The 19,739-nt window shown below is 32.4% G+C and overlaps 1 protein-coding gene across 1 annotated transcript; it reads left to right on the top strand.

Moving 5' to 3' along the window:
- The first annotated feature begins 5,159 nt into the window (after window positions 1-5,159).
- On the top strand, window positions 5,160-6,000 carry LOC115887614. Its single transcript, XM_030907080.1, has 2 exons — window positions 5,160-5,301; window positions 5,417-6,000. The coding sequence occupies exons 1-2, from the start codon at window positions 5,160-5,162 to the stop codon at window positions 5,998-6,000; spliced, it is 726 nt and encodes a 241-aa protein (XP_030762940.1).
- Window positions 6,001-19,739: the final 13,739 nt, after the last annotated feature.

Raw genomic sequence — 19,739 nt, 5'->3', positions numbered from 1 at the left:
AGAGACAATAATTCTCAACATTTATTCATTCAGAAAAGTATTCAAAGTAATTTGCGCTTTTCAAGGTATTTTGTAAAACAGTGGTTCAAATAAAACAGAGAAACATGAAAGAAAACAAACAAAACAAAAATGAACCGATTATTCGTTGGGCTGTTTTCTAAATTTCTTGAATTGAATTCTAAATTACGATAAATATTTTAGAAATTTCTTTTTGCAACCTGATTGTGAATAATATGAATCATTTTATTAAATTTATTCCAAAATAAAGTTATTTTGCAGCATAACAAAGATTTTCGTAAACGTCATAAACGTAATGTTTTAGTTAATTTTCGGTGGTTTTTGTTAAGTTTTCATTGAAAGGGTAAGTACTAAAAATAATTAATGTGTTTTTTTTCTATAATTATTAATAATGAGCACCGATAAAAGATTAAATTTAACATTCCTAATTTTTTGAGTAGAAATTTGTCTATGAATTTATAAATGTAGAACTATGTTCCGCCAAACTATTTAGAATGTGGATATCATAGGAGGTTGCAACACGGCAAGGTTTAGATACACCGTAGGGAAATCTCAGGTGAATAAACAAGTGGCACTAAAAAGTTTTTTCAAATTTCCCGGAAAATGTCAAGAAAAATTTTAAATTTTCAACATTTTTTTTTCGCCAAAAAAAACTCATAGGCGTGTTTCTGGGGTTGAACTATACTACCATTTAAAATATTTGCACTTATTTCTGGGACACCCTGTATACACCATTTTTTTATGCAGAATTAGCTTGTTCTATATCCACAAAAACAATATAGTTAAATTCACAAATAAAGAAAGAAAATCTAATATTTTGTACTATATCCATATTAATTTGAAAGTCGCGAAACCATATAATGACCTACATCCAAAAATCACTATTTAAGGCTACATCCTACAGTTTGTAATAAAAAAAATAGAATTATTGTGTTTTTTATCCTAAGAAGTGGATATGGAACGAAAATACCAGATCAAAAAATATGTTACTCTGCATAAAAATTACATTGTTCTATATCCATTTATTCTCGATCCCTTTCTCTCTAACATACAATGTATGTATCTGTTTTTATTTAAATTTAAGGCTTTTGTTTTAAGAGGGTGAAATTGCACCACTAAACGTTCGTTTGTCAAAAAGACGGCAAATCGGTTCGTTTGAAAAGCACTGATTGCCTGATTTGTTAGCAAATTCGAATGTTTTACACTTTGGAATTTTGTGAAACCAGCTGCTTCAACTAAATTGACTGCTTAATCGTTCGTTTGAAAAGCACTGATTGCCTGATTTGTTAGCAAATTCGAATGTTTTACACTTTGGAATCTCGTGAAATCAGCTGCTTCAGCTCAATTGACTGCTCAATCGTTCGTTTGAAAAGCAACGATTGCCTGATTTGTTAGCAAATTCGAATGTTTTACACTTTGGAATCTCGTGAAACCAGCTGCTTTAACTCAATTGACTGCTCAATCGTTCGTTTGAAAAGCACTGATTGCCTGATTTGTTAGCAAATTCGAATGTTTTACACTTTGGAATCTCGTGAAACCAGCTGCTTCAGCTCAATTGACTGCTCAATCGTTCGTTTGAAAAGCACTGATTGCCTGATTTGTTAGCAAATTCGAATGTTTTACACTTTGGAATCTCGTGAAACCAGATGCTTCAACTCAATTGACTGCTCAATCGTTCGTTTGAAAAGCACTCATTGAAATGCCTGATTTGTTAGCAAATTCGAATGTTTCACATTTCGGAATTTCGTGAAACTAGCTGCTTCAACTCAATTGACTGTTCAACCGTTCGTTTGAAAAGCAATGATTGCCTGATTTGTTAGCAAATTCGAATGTTTTACACTTTGGAATCTCGTGAAACCAGCTGCTTCAACTCAATTGACTGCTCAATCGTTCGTTTGAAAAGCACTGATTGCCTGATTTGTTAGCAAATTCGAATGTTTCACACTTTGGAATTTCGTGAAACCAGCTGCTTCAACTCAATTGACTGCTCAATAGTTCGTTTGAAAAGCACTCATTGAAATGCCTGATTTGTTAGCAAATTCGAATGTTTCACATTTCGGAATTTCGTGAAACTAGCTGCTTCAACTCAATTGACTGTTCAACCATTCGTTTGAAAAGCACTGATTGCCTGATTTGTTAGCAAATTCGAATGTTTCACACTTTGGAATTTCGTGAAACCAGCTGCTTCAACTCAATTGACTGCTCAATCGTTCGTTTGAAAAGCACTCATTGAAATGCCTGATTTGTTAGCAAATTCGAATGTTTCACACTTCGGAATTTCGTGAAACTAGCTGCTTCAACTCAATTGACTGTTCAACCGTTCGTTTGAAAAGCACTGATTGCCTGATTTGTTAGCAAATTCGAATGTTTCACACTTTGGAATTTCGTGAAACCAGCTGCTTCAACTAAATTGACTGCTCAATCGTTCGTTTGAAAAGCAATGATTGCCTGATTTGTTAGCAAATTCGAATGTTTTACACTTTGGAATCTCGTGAAACCAGCTGCTTCAACTGAATTGACTGCTCAATCGTTCGTTTGAAAAGCACTCTGAATTGACTGCTCAATCGTTCGTTTGAAAAGCAATGATTTGTTAGCAAATTCGAATGTTTCACATTTTGGAATTTCGTGAAACCAGCTGCTTCAACTCAATTGACTGCTCAGTCATTCGTTTGAAAAGCACTCATTGAAATGCCTGATTTTTTAGCAAATTCGAATGTTTCACACTTCGGAATTTCGTGAAACTAGCTGCTTCAAATCAATTGACTGTTCAACCGTTCGTTTGAAAAGCACTGATTTCCTGATTTGTTAGCAAATTCGAATGTTTCACACTTTGGAATTTCGTGAAACCAGCTGCTTCAACTCAATTGACTGCTCAATCGTTCTCTAATACTATCAATACTAAAGATAAAAACATTTAAATAATCCAATGAAAGTTAAAAATCAGATTTAAAATCTGATTAAGTTATTCTAACACTATACATTATTAAGTTATTCTAACACCAAACAAATAGGCGGAAAAAAAAATGATAGTTTTTAATAAACAATGCAGACGAATAATTACTACTATTGTATTTTAGGTTTTAATTTTTTTATGTTGTTTTTAGTTAATGACTTAATGTCTCCACTTCAGTTATTTTGTGTTAAAATAATATTTTGAAATACAAATAAATCAGCTTAAAATGGGTATTATATTATTCTATATCCCCTTATTTTGTTCTATATCCCTAAAATCGGCCCAATGCACAGCTAATAGACACATTTGTTCTATATCCAAATCTAAAATCACTAATATCTTTTAAATAAAGCTTCTAAAAATAAAATAAATACATACGTTTAATAGGTTTTTATATTACCTTTAATTTATATGTTTAATAGAACCATTTTGGTATATAGTGTTCACGGATATCCAGTTTAAACTTTAAACTTTGTTTTCTCAGTTTCATCGAATTGGTCTATAGAACAATCTTATTCTAGGGTGACGATAGCTGAAATGTGGACCTCAGATGTTAACTTACTTAAATGCATATTTTATGTATAATCGTAAACTAATATCTCGAGTTATTGCCACAAGAGAATATTATCTCATACGGGGGAAAATATTGTAAATACGTTAAGTGCTATTTTTGCAGAATGGACAGTTTTAAATAAAGTTGTGACTGTTTCAGGAGACAGATTCGGACAATGGTACCAATATCAAAAATATATAAAAAGATATTTACAAATCTATTACCATCTTTGTGTGCGCGCATTCTTTAAATTTAACAATGAGTGAAGCTTTGAAGCGTGATGAAAAGTTAATTGGCTTTTTAAATAAATGTAAGTCTCTCGTCGGACACTTTAAATACAGGTCTCTGTGAACAGAGAAGAACAGCTAAATACTTCAGTTTTAAAAGTTATACAAGATGTACCAACACGTGGGAACTCATGTTACCTAAAGCTTCAAAGCTTCTTTGAAATTAAAGATGCATTAAGTATTACTTTAACTAATTTATTCCCAACAGTCTATTTTATGGAAGATCGACGACTGGGATGCTTTTTAAAAGATTTTATGATTATATCTAAGCCAGCCTGTGATTTAATTAATATATTTTCAGCTGAAAAATACGTCACAATATCGCTAATAATTCCTCTAATTAGAGATACACCGGTAACCTTCCCAAACACAAGTAAGAGAAATATATAAAACACAATTCTCAATGGATAACTTACGCAACAAATTTGAGCAGCTCAGTTTTGCATTATCTAAATTGCTGAACTACAAAATCAAATAGAAACGAGCCTAATCGGTTTTAGGGTTAATCTTTACGAGTTCGTACGTGCATTGGGACATCCATATTTTGCAAGTGAACAAAGAGACATTGTCCCATACCTGAGAGTAACGAGGAATTCAATAATAGAACTTTTAACGGTGTTCGAGAGGGTCCACTTGGGCGACGCTAGAGGTCAGTTACTGCGAAGATTTAAAGGCAAGTTGGAAGCAATTTAAAGGCAAGTTGGAAGCTCAATATAAAAAAAAAACCTCTTTGTCAATATCGTGCTCCGGAATAGTTAAAAAACTATATTTTGTATTAAACTGAAAAATTTCAAGTGACACTATTGAACTTATTAGTGCAGTAGGGGAGACCGGGGTTAGTTGTTATAGGGGTAAGTTGTTACAGTAGCTTTTACTACTGTAACAATGTATAGATGGCAACAGTGTCGCCATAGGCGCGTTTTGACAGTCGTTGCATCAGCTTTGACGTCTCGTACTTTGATTTACTTCCGTTGAGATTCGTACACGTAGTGATGATTAATGTGTTTCTCACGTATAAAAGTAAATTCTTAAATTGAAAACTATTCTTTTATACAATTTTGTGTGTTAATGAATATAATTTGATTAGGACATCAATGTAAAATATCAGGTATTTTCTTCCATAAACCGCTACTTTTTATCGGCTATTTATCGTATCTAAAAAAATATCATAGAAATATTAGCAAAATGGCCGATGGGGTTAGTTGTGACACTTCCTATGAGGCAGGTTGTTACTGTAACAACTTACCCCATAGTAAATTTGACAATGTACATTTACCATAAGAAGTCGTTTTAGGAAGGATAATGAGAACCTATAAACGCAAAACTGAGAGGGGGAAGACCGGCTTAGATGTTTTTAAACGAGCAGCAAATGAGGTACTTGTTAACGGAAAGTCTTGCGGGAAAAAAGCGGACAGTCGCTGCTGATTTTGAGATAAATTTTATGACATTACAACGATTCTGTAAGAGACACAAGCAGAGAGAAAATGATGGTAAGTTTATTATGATACAATTGGATTGAGCTGATTGACACTGGATTTACCAATGTAGTCAGTCTTTTTAGTCGACCGTGAATATAGAGCTATTATAAAAACCTTTTCTTTTTAGGATCAGATCTACCTGCCCATGTAGGATATAAACGAACTCGCGAGGTGTTGCCCGATGATATGGAATCTGAGTTAGCTGAGTATCTGCTGGATCGGTCAAAATTATATTTTGGATTATCCACAAAAGAAATTCGTAGATTGGCGTTCGAGTTTGCCATTAAGAATAATATAGTTGTACGTACAAACTGGACTGCAAATCAAATGGCATCCGTAGACTGGTTGACAAATTTTCTTAAACACCATCCAAGGCTATTCCTCAGGATTCCCGAAGCGACTAGCCTTAGTCAAGGTACAAACTTTAATCAGACAAATGTTGCTGCGTTTTTCAATCTACTGAAAGAAGTTGTAGATCGATACAAATTTGAACCCCAGGACATGTATAATGTTGATGAAATGGGAATAGCCACGGTGCAAAAACCAGACAGAATTGTGGCTAGAAAAGGAGCTAAACAGGTCGGTTTTGTAACATCTGCCGAAAGAGGGACGCTGGTCATATTTTGCTTTGCTGCCAATGCCAATGGAAATTTAATCCCTCCCATGTTCCTATTTTTCACGAAAAAATTACAGGGAATATTTTGTAAATAATGGCCCTCCTGGTTGCATTGGATCTGCCAATCCATCTGGCTGGATGACGGAAAACGATTTTTATATTTTCTTGCAACATTTTGTGAAGCATTCTCGAGCATCTAAAGACAAACCGGTATTGCTGCTATTAGACAACCACGATTCACACCTATCGCTAAAAAAAAATTGCAAAGAAAATGGAGTTTTAGTAATTTCCATGCCCTCGTATTGCTCCCATAAACTCCAGCCACTGGATCAATTACTATTGACTATGGATAGATACTATGGACCGCTTAACAAGTATATATATATATATATACTGGTTGCGATTCCTAGATGCGCAACAACCCGGGAAAGACAATGACTATATATGACATACCGAAAATTGCAAAAGATGCTCTACCGCTGGCGGCAACCCCGAAGAATATTCAGGCTGGATTTAAAGTAAGTGGTGTGTTTCCCGTTAACAGAAACGTTTTCGGAGAAGATGAGATTCTTCCTGCTGCTGTAACAGACCGTCCGAATCCAAATATTGAAGAGCCAGTACCGAACCAACCCGAAATCGTTCAAGAAGCAACTCCTCCAAATTCACCTGTTATAGTGAATTTACCTCCAGCATTACCCGATATAAACAAGAAAATGGACAACTCGGAACCTGATAATTTACCTGGACCTTCTAAAGGACAATCATACTTCTCCCCTCGAGATTTACGGCCATCACCAAAAGCATCAGAAAAGGGGACGAAAGTGCGGACTACCATCCGAAAGTGAAACTGTCAGGCACAAAAAGAAACATTTGCAAAAACAAAATCAAAAACGTTCCTTCTAGCAGCTCTGAAGATGAAGAGGAGGTTTTGGGTAAAATGCACTGTGTGTTCTAACTGGGCTCATCCTTGAATGTACAAATAAAAATCCATTTTTCATTTGTTTAAATTGCAGTTTTGACGATGACATGTAAAAAAACAAGCTTGTCACAACTAACCCCATCAGTGTAACAACCAACCCCGAATCGGGGGTAAGTTGTGACATTGTGCCTACTTACTTAAATTATTTATAACTTTGTTTGTGGCAGTTTAAATAAATTAAACTTCTATTTTTAAATGCATTAATTGTTGGCAAATAAATAGGCGTTAAAATAAAATGTGTTATATTAACGGGAAAAATATTAAAAATGCATTTGTAAAAATCGTAACAACTAACCCCGGTCACCCCTAATATATATTGATCAAGAATTTTATAAATCATTTCATGAAACTTCAAAAACTTAGGCAGATGGAAAAAATATATTATGATTTGATACAAAAATATGAAAGAGGATGCTTGTGCACAATATTATGAAAATTATGATATATTAGAATTATTATCTGTATAGAATTAGGCTTTATAAATCAAATAACATATTTAAATAAATTTGTAAAAAAATGGGGGAATACTCTACGAACAAGTAACAGATGATGTAAACACTAACATAAATAGCAATTTAGTTAACCAGGATAATTCATCCAATAATTTAGTTGATGTAGAAGTATTAATTTAGTATAAAACTGTATTTTATTAATAATAATAAAAGATGTAATAAATATTATATAGATTTTTATTCATTCATAAAAAAAATATCATACAAATACAATAAATCCATTTGATAATGCACACATACAAGTTGACTTGTTTGACAATGATAAAAGTACTACCACCAGCTATATATGGTTAACAATGTTATAATTCTCTAAGCAAGTTAAAACAATTATTATTAACATTAATTAAATTAAGATTAGATCTATAGCATAAAGGTTTGGCTTATCGTTTTAAAGTTTCTTTTGCTACAGCCTCAACCACATTTAAAGTAATCATTTATGTTTTTTATAAAAGGTATAGAACCTTAATATAATCGCCACATCCACCTAATGCTTTAAAGAATATATCATATTGTTTTAAAATGGCATTTAGGAGACGCACTGTAATTACTAGATCTGACAGTAAATACAAAATATTGTTAGTAAAATGGAATGAACACAAGAATAATTGATTACAGTTGAAAACTCTATTGTGCCATATAGAATAATTTATGGAAAGAAGTAGATTTCAATCAAATATTTCAGGAGACAGATTGCAATAACATAATTAAAAATTGGCCACGGAATGAGTGTTTTAGAGGGTAGACTACTTAGCACTCTATGTTCATTTAAAGCAAATATATTGAGAGATTAAACGACTTACCTGTAAGGAAGTTCAATCTTCATTATACGATTGACCACGTTCGTATAGATCACTGTGTAGTTACGTCTCTGTCGCTTAAAGTGTCACTGATATCTAAGCAAAACAAAATTCCGCTGACCATGCAGCTCCCTGGACCCAAATCCGATCCTCAATACGTTTGAAGTATAAATCTGATCTAGGGGTTGAAAACAAATGGGAGGGAGGGGTGGTCTATACGAACGTGGTCAATCGTAAATGAAGATTGAACTTCCTTACAGGTAAGTCGTTTAATCTCTCATTATACTTCTTAACCACGTTCGTATAGACCACTGTGTAGATGTTTAAAGCAAATAAAAGCAAAGTATCAGATTTATAGGGTTGATAATAAACATTACCGTTAAATAATCTAGGAAAACGACCAGTAGCAAGAAAAAAGAATTTATTAAGAAACAGTCGTAATAAAGTATCTCGCAAAAACATTAAGGTTACACAAATACACAAAAATACTAGATCATTTAAACAAAAATAATTATGATCCAACTAATTATTATAGAATAACCTACTTTTGAAAAATAACTTTTTCGGCAAAAGTATCTTTAACAATTAAAGGCCTATTATAAAATGTTATAAATGTTTTTGAGTTTTCTGTCCACCTAGCAGTATTCCTAATGCATTCAATATTCGCACCTGCGCGAAATGCTGCTGAAGTTGACGCATGTCTAATGCTATGTGCCTTAAAAAGAAAAATATCGATTCCTGACTTATCTAAAACAATCTTTAACCATCTTGCTATAGTTTGTGCTGTCGCTACACGATATGGTTTCTTATGTGTTAGAAATAAAAATTTTTGACGCTCTCGATACCAAGACGTTATTTTTATGTAATATTCCATATATTACGGGCAATATTTTGTACGGGCAACACAAATTTCAGGCTTGTCATTAAAAAATGGAATTACAAGAACAGGTTGTTGTCTATTTGGTGAGGACGTCTTAATTAATTCTGAAATAAAGATCTTGTATTCAGAGTCAAAAAACTTGATATCACTCATTTTAATTTTCGACATTGTCTAAACCCTATGTGAAGAGACTAGGGATATATGCATAATGATTTTATAAGTAAGCAATTCTAATGAAATATCTTCCAAGGGATATAATGTAGCCAGGAAATCAAGAACTACTTGTGGATCCCAGGTTACCTCATACCTAGGAAATACTGGGTTTTCTAAAGATTCCCTTAAAAAAACCGGTTTAATACTTTTTCCCCATCGTCAAAATTTATAATAACTTTAAGTGCCGATTTATGGCAATTAAGAGTATTATACGAAGCTCCATTCCCATTCTCTTGATTTAAAAAAGAAAGAACATTATTTATAGTTGGATTAAGCCAGTTAATACTATTTGAGAACAAAAACTCCACCACTTTTTATATGTACAATCATATTGCTTTAGAGTATTAACACTAAGAGAAGCTATGAGAGTAGGGATTGCGTCCTCGGCGATTCCTTGTTCCTTGTAAGCTTTCCCGATAATCTTCCTGCAACCCGGGTAATGTTTGGCCATACCGGGTGACTTTCCCTAAAGGGAGAAAGTAAAAGATCAGGCGGGATCAAAATAAATTGGAGGTTCTGTTAAACATTCTATGAAAAGTGGGTACCAAGGTTGATTTTTCCATAAAGGTACAATAATAATACCTTCTGCTCGGTCGAAAATAAGTTTCTTAATCACTTTCAATATCAAAGGAAATGGTAGAAAGGCATAAAAGTTGAGATCGGTCCAGGATAATGAGAACGCATCAATTGCTATGGAACCTGGATCTGATCTCCATGAAACATAAAGTGGACATTTTGTATTCATATATGAAGCAAATAAATCTATAGAAGGCGATCCTAACCGTACTGTAATGATTTTAAAAGCTCTATCGCATAAAGCATATTCGGTTTCTATTTTTGACGATCTTGACTCATAATCACCTTTATTATCTCTCGATCTAACATAGGAAGCATATAGGAAAATATTCCTATCTTCACACAATGTCCATATTGCTTTAGACAACGAAGCTAATTTTTTATTTTTTGTACTCCCCATTTTATTTATACAAGCAATTGCCGTAATGTTATCAACTTTGAGTAAAATATTGAACAAACGACTGTAATGAGTACAAACTTGCCAGAAGCTCCAGATAATTAATATGGTGCTTTGCTTCTTCTTTATTCCAAAAACCACCTGTTTCTTGAGCAGAACAAACTGCACCCCAGTCTGAACTAGACGCATTGGAAAAAATTGTATACGAATAACAACGTTGGATTACTGTACAGCCAGACCTATTAATATTGTCTAACCACCAATTTAAATCGGACAAACTATCTGTCGATAATTCCATTTTCGCATTATAATTTCCGTTTGATATTTTTAGGGATTTACATTTTAAATACTCAAGACTCATGTGCTCACCCATAAGTAAAGGCAGGGCATATCGAGACCAAATATCCGATAAGCTTAGCAAAGACACGAATTTTTAATTTAACGCAAGATTTAATGTCCGAAATAAATTGGGCAGCTCTATTAGCTTTTTCAACAGGTAAACTAATAGTTATATTTTTACTATCCCAAATAAATCCTAAAAACCTTATTCTTTGACATGGACTTAAACAGGACTTTTCAAAATTCACAAGGAATCCCAATCTTGAAAGTAAACCAATTGTAATTCGAGTATTTTTGAGGCATGAATTTTTGGATTCACCTAACACCAAAAGATCATCCAAATAACTTACAATTAACAAACCCCTCGATCTAAGATAACTTAAAATGGATTTAAATAATTTACAAAAAACAAAAGGCGCCGTGGACAAACCAAAGGGCAAAACATTAAATTCATATAAATTTTCTTGGAAAGAGAATCTCAAATATTTTTTGTATTTTTTATGCATTGGTATGAGAAAATAAGCATCCTTTAAATCTATTGTGCACATGTACGAGTCTGGAAAGACAAGATCTCTTACTGTTTTAAAATTTTCTGATTTAAAATGCACCGTTTGAACATAAGTATTTAGTATTTTTAAATTTAACACAAAACGATAACCTCCAGAAGATTTCTCTACTAAAAATAGTGTGACAAGAATTCACCTTTTTTATGATGGCATCGTGATAATTATTTATTTTCTTGGGATTAGAACCCAATAGAGATTCATTCGATGCAACGGGCATTGACGTAGGGCAGGGATGCTTATGGACTTCCACCACAACGGACTGTACTGACCCCCCCTCTTCTTCTTGTTCGTCAGAAGAAGATGAAATAATTCTTATTCAAATACGTTTAAAATAATTTTATTTAAACGTATTTGATCTATTAAACCTTCTTTGTCTTTGCGGTGGAGGTAATGAGTCTTTGTCGGAATCTTCAGTGTCGCTGCCACCTAAAAGGAGGCACGCGATAAATATTTAAATTCATAAAACGTTTTTTATTTATTTATCTAAACCGGCAAACTTATCGTATTTAATAACTTCAAAGCCCGATAAGCTCGCGATTAACAATTGCTTATGTAAGCAAAGACCCCCATAGTAAAATATAAAAGTAATAAAGTTTATAACACTGGGAGGATATGGATGCATAAACAACGATCCCGTAGCTAAAATAGCTAAAAGGGAATATACATAAATATATTCTCCAATTCATCCGTAATTAAAATTATTGCATAAACAACAATCTCTATGCCATGGTACCAAAGTATTAATGACAAATTAATACATAAATACATTAACCCAAAGGATTGGCACTTATTATGATTTAAAATATTATCGGTAATTGCATAAACAACAACTTTGGCATGGAATTGATTAGTAAAATATAAAATTAATAAAATATTCAACACTGGGAGGATATAGTTGCATAAACAACTATCCAGTAGCTAAAATAGCTAAAAAAGGGAATATACATAAATATATTCTCCAATTCATCCGTAATTGAAATTATTGCATAAACAACAATCTCTATGCCATGGTACCAAAGTATTAATAACAAATTAATACATAAACACATTAACCCAAAGGATTGGTACTTATTATGATCTAAAATATTATCGGTAATTGCATAAACAACAACTTTGGCATGGAATTGATTAGTAAAATATAAAATTAATAAAATATTCAACACTGGGAGGATATAGTTGCATAAACAACTATCCAGTAGCTAAAATAGCTAAAAGGGAATATACATAAATATATTCTCCAAAGACTTATCCGTAAATTGAAATTATTGCATAAACAACAATCTCTATGCCATGGTACCAAAGTATTAATAACAAATTAATACATAAACACATTAGCCCAAAGGATTGGTACTTATTATGATTTAAAAATATTATCGGTAGTTGCATAAACAACGACTGTGGCATGGAATTGTTACAGGTACGTTTAAACATATACAGCATTGTGCAAGTAATTATTATAAAATTAAATACATTATAGATTTAAATAATATAAACTTACTGGAATCGGACAAAAGTTTTTCCTGGAGGGCAACTATCGTATCTTGAAGGCGTTTCATCTTTTTAGATAGGTACACTTCTTAATTGTTTTTCACACTTTCTTTTGTTCATTTTTAACAATTTTAAAAACCGTGACACACTCTAAGCGCACTGAAAACGTATTGAGGATCGGATTTGGGTCCAGGGAGCTGCATGGTCAGCGGAATTTTGTTTTGCTTAGATATCAGTGACACTTTAAGCGACAGAGACGTAACTACACAGTGGTCTATACGAACGTGGTTAAGAAGTATAATGGACACTGTGAGACTCGATAAAAAAGGACATTTCATTGAAAAAAGATCAAATCAACGCTAATGTCAATATCTAATCTTCACAAGTAGACCGCTTACATTCTGCAAAAAATGTGATGTAACCTTACCTGTTTTAGTAGTTAGTTATTTCATAACATAAATTTAAAAACAGATTTATTTTGCGTCGGTACAATCTATATGTCTACTACGACTTCATCCGCGTGTTTCATGTAGAAACTATTTCTCATAACTAAATATTTTAATCTAATTTTATTTTAAGTGTTCTCTTTATTTTCTGTACTGATTATATTTATTAAAGAGAATCCATATCTTTTTAGTACTAATGCAGATTATTACTCACAAAAGATAATATTTGTTACCAGAGGTAGAGGCAATCTTGTAAGTATGCTTCACATAGTTCAAGATACTTAGTTAGTTTTGTATGTTTCTTCTTATGTTCTACTTAGTTTTTTACAGTTTTGAAAAAGGGGAAAGAAGACGAACTCATTAGAGGATAATCACAGAAGGTAAATGGGGACTTCCCTTGAACCACTTTTAAATCAGATGCATAGTGAAACGATATTTAGATATTAAGGGTGTTGTAGAAAATCGATTTAAATATAAGTTTCCTGGTACTAACTGGATGTTGTCATTTTTGCATCGTTACAAAGGTGAACTATCAGCAAGACTATGTGAAAATATCAAATCATCTAGGGCAGAAGTAGATGAAAACGTGTTAAAGAAATATATTAAAAATTTAGCTGTTTCAGTTAAAGGAATTCCATCACACCTAATAATAAACCATGATGAAACTAAGGTAACAGATGAGCCCGGAATATAAAAGGCTATATATAAATATAATACAATAATATAAAAGGCTATATATATGTAAACGCCCTGAAAGAGTATTAGACCATAGTAAAAGCAGCACCTCCGTAATGTTTGCCGGCACCGCATCAGGGAAGCTCTTGCAATGCTAAGTTGTATACATGGCTGAACATATTTATGAATGTTTTAGATATTTTTTTCACTGACAAAGCGTGGAATTCTGTTAAAGCAGTAAGAGAAGCTCTAAAACAGAAATATATGGCTATGCAAGTTGTGTAAACGAGAAATTGAAAACCATCCCAGCATTATGTGCGGTAGATGTCTTCATTGGTCTCACACTGCATGTCTCAATTTAAAAACAATACCAAAAAAAGTGGTTCTGCACCATATGCAAAAATCTATAATTGGTTGAGATACTTCAATAAATATTTCATTGAAAGTCGTTAAAGGATTGGGATGGACAATGTGACGTCAAAAGAGAAAAATATTGCTTCTGGTTGACAATTGTGCAGTTCATCCAAAAAATCTGATTCTTATGAATATCAGATAGAGTTTTTCCCACCAAATTGCACCTCAGTCGTACAACCGCTGTATCAAGGCATAATCAAATGTCTTAAAACATATTATCGCAGATCTTTTATGCATCGCCTGATCCAGTCATTAGACAATAAGGAACCTTGTAACGTAACTATCCTAGACTCAATAAAATTAATTGCGCAACTGGGGGAAACCCCTTAGTGAGTGGTTGCGCAATAGACGTGAAGATTTAACCAACATCGAAATGTATCTTCCTGTGCTCAATAGCTTTCAGACAGTCGATGATAATTTAGTAACAACAGAGTCATTAACGGACCATGATATTATTACTGAAGTTTTACACCCACAAGAGACATTAAATGATCTTCAAAATTCTGACAAAGAAAGCAAAGATGGAATTCAACAGGAGAAGGTACCAAGTTATTCTGAGGCACTCAACACACAATGTACTGATGAGGTGACCGATGATATTATGCAAGCGTCCTTAAAGGTTGAAAAGCACATCGAGAATACAAAGCTGAGATTATTGAAAAAAAAATAAACAAACTAAATTAACAAGTTTTATTACATTAAAAGACTAAAGTTTGTATTTACTATATGTATATGTTGGAGGCAGATGCCGAATTCGGCCTATGTCCGAAATAATTAGACATATGGCGATTATAATTAAATATACCTACCTATATCCACAAAGTTACGCGGAAGATTAACCCCATCCGCAAAGAAGTTATATAAAGACTATTTATAACCACGAAGTTGCACGCATCTGGCAAGTTTAGTATGGACAAATCGCCATATGTCTAATTATTTCGGACATAGGCCGAATTCGACATCTGCCTCCAACTTATATATTATACAGTGTGTCCGTAAAGTAACGGATAAATTCATTTAAAATTCAACTGATTTTTTTTTGGAAAAACGCTCGGACACGTCAATCTTAATTTGTAGTGGCGCTATTTTTAAACTAATTTGCTATTATACAGGGTGGCACAAAAAAAAAGATATCACGTTACACAATTTTGATGAATATCGATAGAGCTCATCGAGACGAATTCAACGATATAGGGGTTAATAGGTCTATTCAACCGTTTTTTTACAAAAAAAAATAAAAAACTTTACGCTATCAAACACATCTTAATATATTTTTTTTAATTCCTAACTGCAGGTAGACACAGGCTAAGTAAACACCAGTCTTATTGTTAGTCTGGGAGAACCATAAAGTCTCGAAAGCCCAAGTTATCGAAAACCCGAACGCAAGCGAACGGTAAACCGAATGGTCCCGATTGGAAGTTATCGAATCTCGGCTCCTCCCCTCGCTATTTGTATTTTAAATTGTAAACAAAAGTCAACGCAATTTGTTTTTGGTGGAAATATACACATAAAAGACTTTAAAATGTAAAGAGCGGAGCTAGAAATGCGGAATCGGTACAAACCAAATTTAACTTGTGAATAACATAGAAAATAGAAGCCCTTAGTTTTGATATTGATGTTAAATGCTAGCCCAGACTGCCCAGTGGAGTTTTCAAAGATGTAAGAAACACGGAAATTATTAGTAGTGTTCACCATGAATTCTTACAAATTTCCAGAAATTAAAAGGAAATAAGAGGCGTGTTTCAAATATTTTAAAGCAAGATTTTGTTAGTGATTATGGAAGCCTCAAAGTTGCAGGCCATATCCTTATCAAAGCAAAAGTAAGGCTTTTTCCCTATAGTTTTTCTATATTTAGTGATTCTTTTAGGTCAAAAATCTACAGCGTATGAATAGTATGTAAACCTGAAGCTGAGATTGTGTTAGAAAGGTTATCAACATCAAACTATACTGAACTCTAACCTCAAATCCAAAGCAATTACCAGCATGACAGGAAAATTAAAAGCAAAAGTTTCATTGAAATAATATTGTTTATAAATCAGGATCAAAATTACATTACTTCACTTTGAAAATAGGACCGGGTGAAGAATATTCATAATGCGGAGCTTAACCAGTTGATATAGCTTAAAGGATACTGTATAAATTTCTAATGTTTTTTTATAAGTGATGTTTACCTACTTTTTGTGTTACATCATGTGGCGTTAAAATATTTTTAACATTGAAAATGTTTATGTTATCCTATATAAGGGAGCCCAAATCGAATTAAAATTCTACATTTGCCACACCATGACGTCATATATATGACGAGGGTATAGGAAATCTCGGCGCAGCGGCGGCAGTCGGCCAGCGCGCGCAAAAACCATTACATCGCTAATTGTTTATTGATATATCTTTGTTAGTTTAAAAGCAAAAAATATGGGGTTTGCTTTGATACCTTGTCAAGTCATAAGCGAAACTTTTAAATTGTTTCTTTTTTTCATTTAGGCCTTCGTTTTTCGTTAAATGAAAGTTATATTAAAAAAAATCTATTTTTAAACCAAATTTTCGCATGATTGTAATGATTATTCATGTTTAAAAGTTTTTTTTTGGTCATAAGCGCTAATGGAAATGTTTTTTTTGTAAATAATTATAAAAAATTACTCCCTACGAAGACTTTATTGTGTACTGGATCAAAAAATAAGTATTTGTTTTCTCTATACGGTGGTATTAATATATCGATTTTTGATGATAGTGCCCTTTTACCCGGTCTAATTTTGTACTACTTTCGGAATAAGGGTCCCCATATCATGTACTGTACTTCCATCCCTTAAAAATTCAGCTTGTGACACCGAAGTGAGAGGTAACGTCAAAATAAGCTTTAATCTACCTACATCATAGGTAGGTGTAGGTTCTCTAGGTATATTCTACCTAGACAGTAGCTGAACTAGCTGACAGTAGTAATTAATTTGTTATCCGATAAGTAGTTGTCATTATATAAGTTTAATCATCTTATACCTCCTATAACGGTAGGTTTTGGATTTTTCCTGATTGGTTTGTTAAACAAAAATATACTGGGCATATAAATGTCTGTTACAGGTTAATTCGTTAAAGAAATATGTTACGATATTGACGAGTCTGAATATTTATAAAAATTTGGAAAGTAAAATATGTTGGAAAAATATTTAATCCATACATATATAAAAGCTCACAGGTTTTTTTTTTGTTGCATCCATCCCGCCGAAACCGCTTTACCAATCTTGATGATTCTTTTTTTAAATGAAAGGTATATATGTGTAGATTTGTTATGAAGTATTTTTATAGTACTTAATCGCTATTTCTTTGTGTAAAACGACTAAATACTAAAATATACCTGAAACACCTACACACAATACCTCCAGAAATAAATTATTTGTCATTGTCAGTGGTGTGTCAGTTAGATTATATATTAAGTTTTTAGATATTTTAGAGTGAGTTAATATTGCCGCCAGCAAGCGATTTTAGGAAATTCATCCTCTTAGAGAGTAAAATTATCTTTGTTGAACAGTTTGTTGTATGAAAATTCCTTACTAATTTGGTCTAGAAGAATGAAATCCTACAAAAAGAATTAGAAGAAATTTTTGAAATTCATCAACCAAATGGGTAATGTTAGTAAAAATTTATATAAAACTTGGTGACCTCTGCATTATACACATAAAAATTGGCACAAAGGTAAAGCGAATTTATGAAATTTATACCCTTATGGAGTAGAATAGGGAATGAAAGTTTCCTGTACGAAAATGCAATACTATAACATTATAAACCAGACAGTATAAAATTTTATACAAGGGTTTATTTAGTGACATCATAACGAAATATATCTTCCTCAATTATCTTTCAAAGAATAAAAAATAACCTATAAAGAAAGTATTAGTGCTCTTAATAAATAAAAAAAAGATGAAAAATAAAAAACATCTATGCTCACTAGCTCTCTATAAAAAAGTAAAAAATCATTTAAATCAATGCATGAACGATTCGAGGTGTAACGCGAACGTAGTCGCGAGAAAAAGCTAGTAATTTATTAAATTATTTTATTTAACTCATTAATTTTCATTGAAAAGGAATTTTTGTAATTCGCCACTATATTAGTTAAAAACTAAGAAACTCATATCAAATTTAAGTTTTGCGATTTTCACTTTTTACAAAATCAGAACACATTTTAAAAGAAAAAAGTTTTTGATAATATTTGTGTAGATTGACTACAAGTTGTATAACATAAATTTCTACGACCGGTCTACCTAGTGGTCTGCAGCATCGCCTTGTGGTGCAAATGTGGGCCTGTTAATCTGTGACGTGACGCACAACAGCCAAGAAAAAAAGAAGCGTGGCTAAGAATTTAGTAATTTAAAAAAAATGTCTTTTAGACACAGTAGTAGGTATTAAAAAGTTTTGTGTTTAAATGGGGTTTGCCTTTAACAGTTAAAAAATTATATTGTAAAGTGTAACTTTCCGTAAGAATTCTTTATCTGTCATCGATCATGATCTGTCATCATGTTAACCTGATGTTTTGTATGTTATTTTGTTTTTTCGAGGTTTTTTGCTTGCTTGTTTTACGGATAGGTGCGATCGCATAATTATTATTGATACTGTTTTATTTAATTTTAACATTACTACTTTTTCAGTGAATCTTTAAATCTGTTGTTTTTTTTTAAGTTCGTTATTTAAACATATGTATGTAATACACTCATATTAACACTAATCATATTTTTACGTTTTTATTCATCATTTTCAATGCCCCCCGGTTGCATCTTTGTAAAGGACTGTGAATTTTTTTGGTTTGGTTTGGTTTGGTTTGGTTGCGAATATATTAAATTTGGTTTTTAAAATTTGATTTTTTTTTGAATATATTTAAAATTGGTTTGCTTTTTTGGAATATATTAAATTCTTTTAGAAATCGGGCTTGCCTTTTATTTTTTCCCTCTAAGGTTTTGTCTTATTATTTTAAATACTTCTTAGCTGATTTCGTTTGAAGGTGATACAATTCCTAGATCGACCAATTCTATCGGCGTGTGTTCGGCATTTAGATCGACACAAATCAGATTATAAAATGGTCGGCGTTTGTGTTCGGCTAAAATTTAGATGTCTTTGTTATTACACTGGTGTAGGACCAGTATTTTGTTATTGAAATAAAACAGAAATGTAGAGAAACAACGTTTATTTTAATAAATTCAGTACCACTTAAAATAGACAACAAACACCAAGTCAAGATATTCACATGTTTATTTTGATGTGCCCAATGCCCAATTAAGTTATAACTTCTAACATAAAAAATATCTACCTTTTGGCAAAAGAAAACAGTTACTAAGGTCTGCTAAGGTTCGAATTTGTTACTAAAGCCCTCTGCTGAAAACTAATTCAAAAATATTAATTTCTTTTGACGGAAAACATCATAAATAATCAACCAGCACTAAATCAAAAATCAATGTTACATTCAAAACTATTCATTGTTAAAAAATATTTACATAAAAGGGTAATTACCCATAAAAGATATTAACTATTACATAATGCTATTAAAAATTAATTTAATATTTGAATAAAAT

Source organism: Sitophilus oryzae, unplaced genomic scaffold, assembly GCF_002938485.1.
Source record: "Sitophilus oryzae breed Bouriz unplaced genomic scaffold, Soryzae_2.0 scaffold_578_pilon_pilon, whole genome shotgun sequence".
In the NCBI taxonomy this organism is placed as follows: domain Eukaryota; kingdom Metazoa; phylum Arthropoda; class Insecta; order Coleoptera; family Curculionidae; genus Sitophilus; species Sitophilus oryzae.
The sequence above is the reverse complement of the archived record's forward strand: the minus strand, read 5'-3'. Positions and strand labels throughout refer to the sequence as shown.